The 2500-nt window shown below is 44.7% G+C and overlaps 1 protein-coding gene across 1 annotated transcript in view; it reads right to left on the reverse strand.

The window, feature by feature from the left end:
- LOC140348493 (E3 ubiquitin-protein ligase TRIM21-like) overlaps positions 1-1142 on the reverse strand; it is a 1320-nt gene extending 178 nt beyond the window's left edge. The window contains exon 1 of the mRNA XM_072434429.1: positions 1-1142. This exon is cut by the window's left edge and continues 178 nt beyond it. Coding sequence (XP_072290530.1) covers positions 1-1142 — 1142 coding nt within the window.
- Between the last annotated feature and the right edge of the window lie 1358 nt (positions 1143-2500).

The following is a 2500-nucleotide window of genomic DNA, read 5'->3' on the forward strand; positions in this document are numbered from 1 at the left end:
TCTGGAGCAGATCGAGCAGGGAGACGCACACAAGGCTCTTCACTGGTCTGATACACATCACTGACCTTATAAAGTGTCCAGAATCCTCTCTGTACAGTTTGAGGGTTGTTGGCACTTAGTTTTCTGTCCACTGACTCTTTGGCCACTCCTAATGCCCACCTAGTCTTTCCCTCCACCTGAACCTCAAAATAAAACATTCCAAAAGAAAACTTTTGTCCTCCTAAAACACAAGTATAACTGGAAAATCTCTCAGAACTGTCTGGGAGGTGATTTCCTTGGTCACTGTGATGAACCTGTTTGAGATCCTCAGAGAGAACTAAGTTTGGATGTGCAGTGTTTGGATCTAGAGACACGTCCACTTTATACATTTGAACTCTTTCAGCCTTAAAAAGCTTCTCCATCTCTGTATTAAGTGTGTTCTTCAGCTCAGACAGAGCTTTGATCACTCTCCCACCGTATGATAGTTCCCTCACGCTTTGCTCGGTCCAGTCGTGGAGCTGTGGAGCAGGTACGTCTGAAGTGAAAGTTTGAACTAACTGCAGGTGTTCTCCAGAGCTCCAGAGCTGCTTCATCTCAGCTCCTCTCTGCTTCAGGCCAGAGATCTCTGTCTGGATCTGCTCTTTCAGCTGATCTGCCTCCTCCTCGATCCTCTTCTGCTTTTCTACAATGCTCTTTTTGAACTTGTCCTGACACTCCCTCAAAGTGTCGAAGACTCTGAAACCATTTTTTATTTCTTGCTCTGAGTTATTCTGATTGCTTTTCACCATGTTCTGGTTCATCAAGATCTTATGACGTTTTCTTTCAATCTGCTCCTTCAGCGTGGCCTGCATCTCCTGATGTTCTCGTTCCAGCCTCACAACCTGATGATCATTATCTTTCAGGTAGCAATCTATGCACATGAAGTGTGAGTGTTCTTTACAGTAGAGCTCCAGTAGCACGTTGTGCTCAGGGCAGAGGTGCTTCTTTAAGTTGGGCACGAGTTGTTTCAACTGGTGACCCATAGTAAGAGGGGCTGTGGAGTGGGTCTGCCGGTGCGTCTCACAGTACGATTCCCCACACTGAAAGCAGGAGTTTACGGCTCTTTGCTTGGGCTCTGGGCAGTGGTTACAGAGCACCTCTCCTGGACGAGTGAACGTTGCCATCGCTGCAACTGGAGAGAGACAACACACTTAGTTTAGTGTAAACCATGACATTAACAGTGACACAAAATGCATTGTTGAGGCAGCTGAGAGTGTAAGTTAAAGTTTATTGACTTGTTTTGACACTTCTGACATGGAAACAGTTGTGTTCAAAGTGATTTATTCAAATCACTACTCAAAGACAAAGCATCAGCAGGGGTGGACATTAACAAAGCACAAACATAAATGCACTGGACTTAAGTGAATATTTTTAGGGGTGTTTAGGTGTGACGGCAACACGTCTTCCTTTTGCATAAATGTAATAGAAGATGATTTAGGCATCGGTCTGTCAGATGTTTTCAACTTGGATGAAGAGGGTTTGAGGCTAAGTTTTCCAAATGAATAAGTGGGTGGCCACTTATTCATTTGGAAAACTTAGTAACCAACACAAATGATGGGGTTATGTGTAATTTAAAAGCCATTGTTACTAATATCATTTGCCAGTATATTTATATGTATCGTATCAGACACAAGTTTGACCGGGGTCTGAGAGTTCTTGTTGACTCTGCAAAGGAAAAAGGGCCCGTCAGTTACAGGGAGAAACAGCTCGGCGTTTTCCTGTTGCAGTGATTTGTTAAGACATTTTGCAGCCCATATGAAGTAACCAGAATCCTTTCTGTACAGTTGTAGGGTTTTGTCTTTTCTGTCCACAGACTCTTTGGCCACTCCTAATATCTATTGAGATTAAAATGTGTTACCAACTCACTGATGACTCCAAGAACTGAAACACGGCCGACAGGTTTTGAGTTCGAACCCCAGAATTGAGCTAAAACAGGCCATTGTTGATGAAAATGACCCAGTAACTCATTTCTGTTGACCAAAAACCTGCCAATTCTTTTTCCAGAGTACTTTAGTTACATGTCACCTCTTAATAATGCCAAACTACTAAACTACTTACTAAAGTAATACTAAAGTAAGTAAGTAATACTAAGTAAGTAAGTAACTTACTGACACTGACCACATACGACATGCAGAGTTAGTACACCCCATTATCTTTGTGTGACGGAGCCAGTCCGTCTTTGGAGGTTTTTTGTAGTTTTTCCTGGCCGAGAGGGAGGGTCTAAGGACAGAGGACTCTGGGACATCGTCCCTCGCCACCACAGACATTGTTGATTGATTTCTCACTGTGGCCCTCAGAGGAAACTGTTGTTGTGATTTAGGGCCTTACAAAAATAAATTGATTTGACTTGATTTGAACTGGTGTCAGCGCTTATTTACAGAGCAGCCGCGGGGCCGCCCCTTCATGCCCGCCGCGGGGCCCCTTCATGCCCGCCGCGGGGCCCCTTCATGCCCGCCGCGGGGCCGCCCCTTCATGCCCGCCA

The sequence above is a fragment of the Eucyclogobius newberryi genome, unplaced genomic scaffold (assembly GCF_026437365.1).
Source record: "Eucyclogobius newberryi isolate DKJ021-1_F unplaced genomic scaffold, fEucNew1.0.hap1 SCAF_7, whole genome shotgun sequence".
Lineage (NCBI taxonomy): Eukaryota > Metazoa > Chordata > Actinopteri > Gobiiformes > Gobiidae > Eucyclogobius > Eucyclogobius newberryi.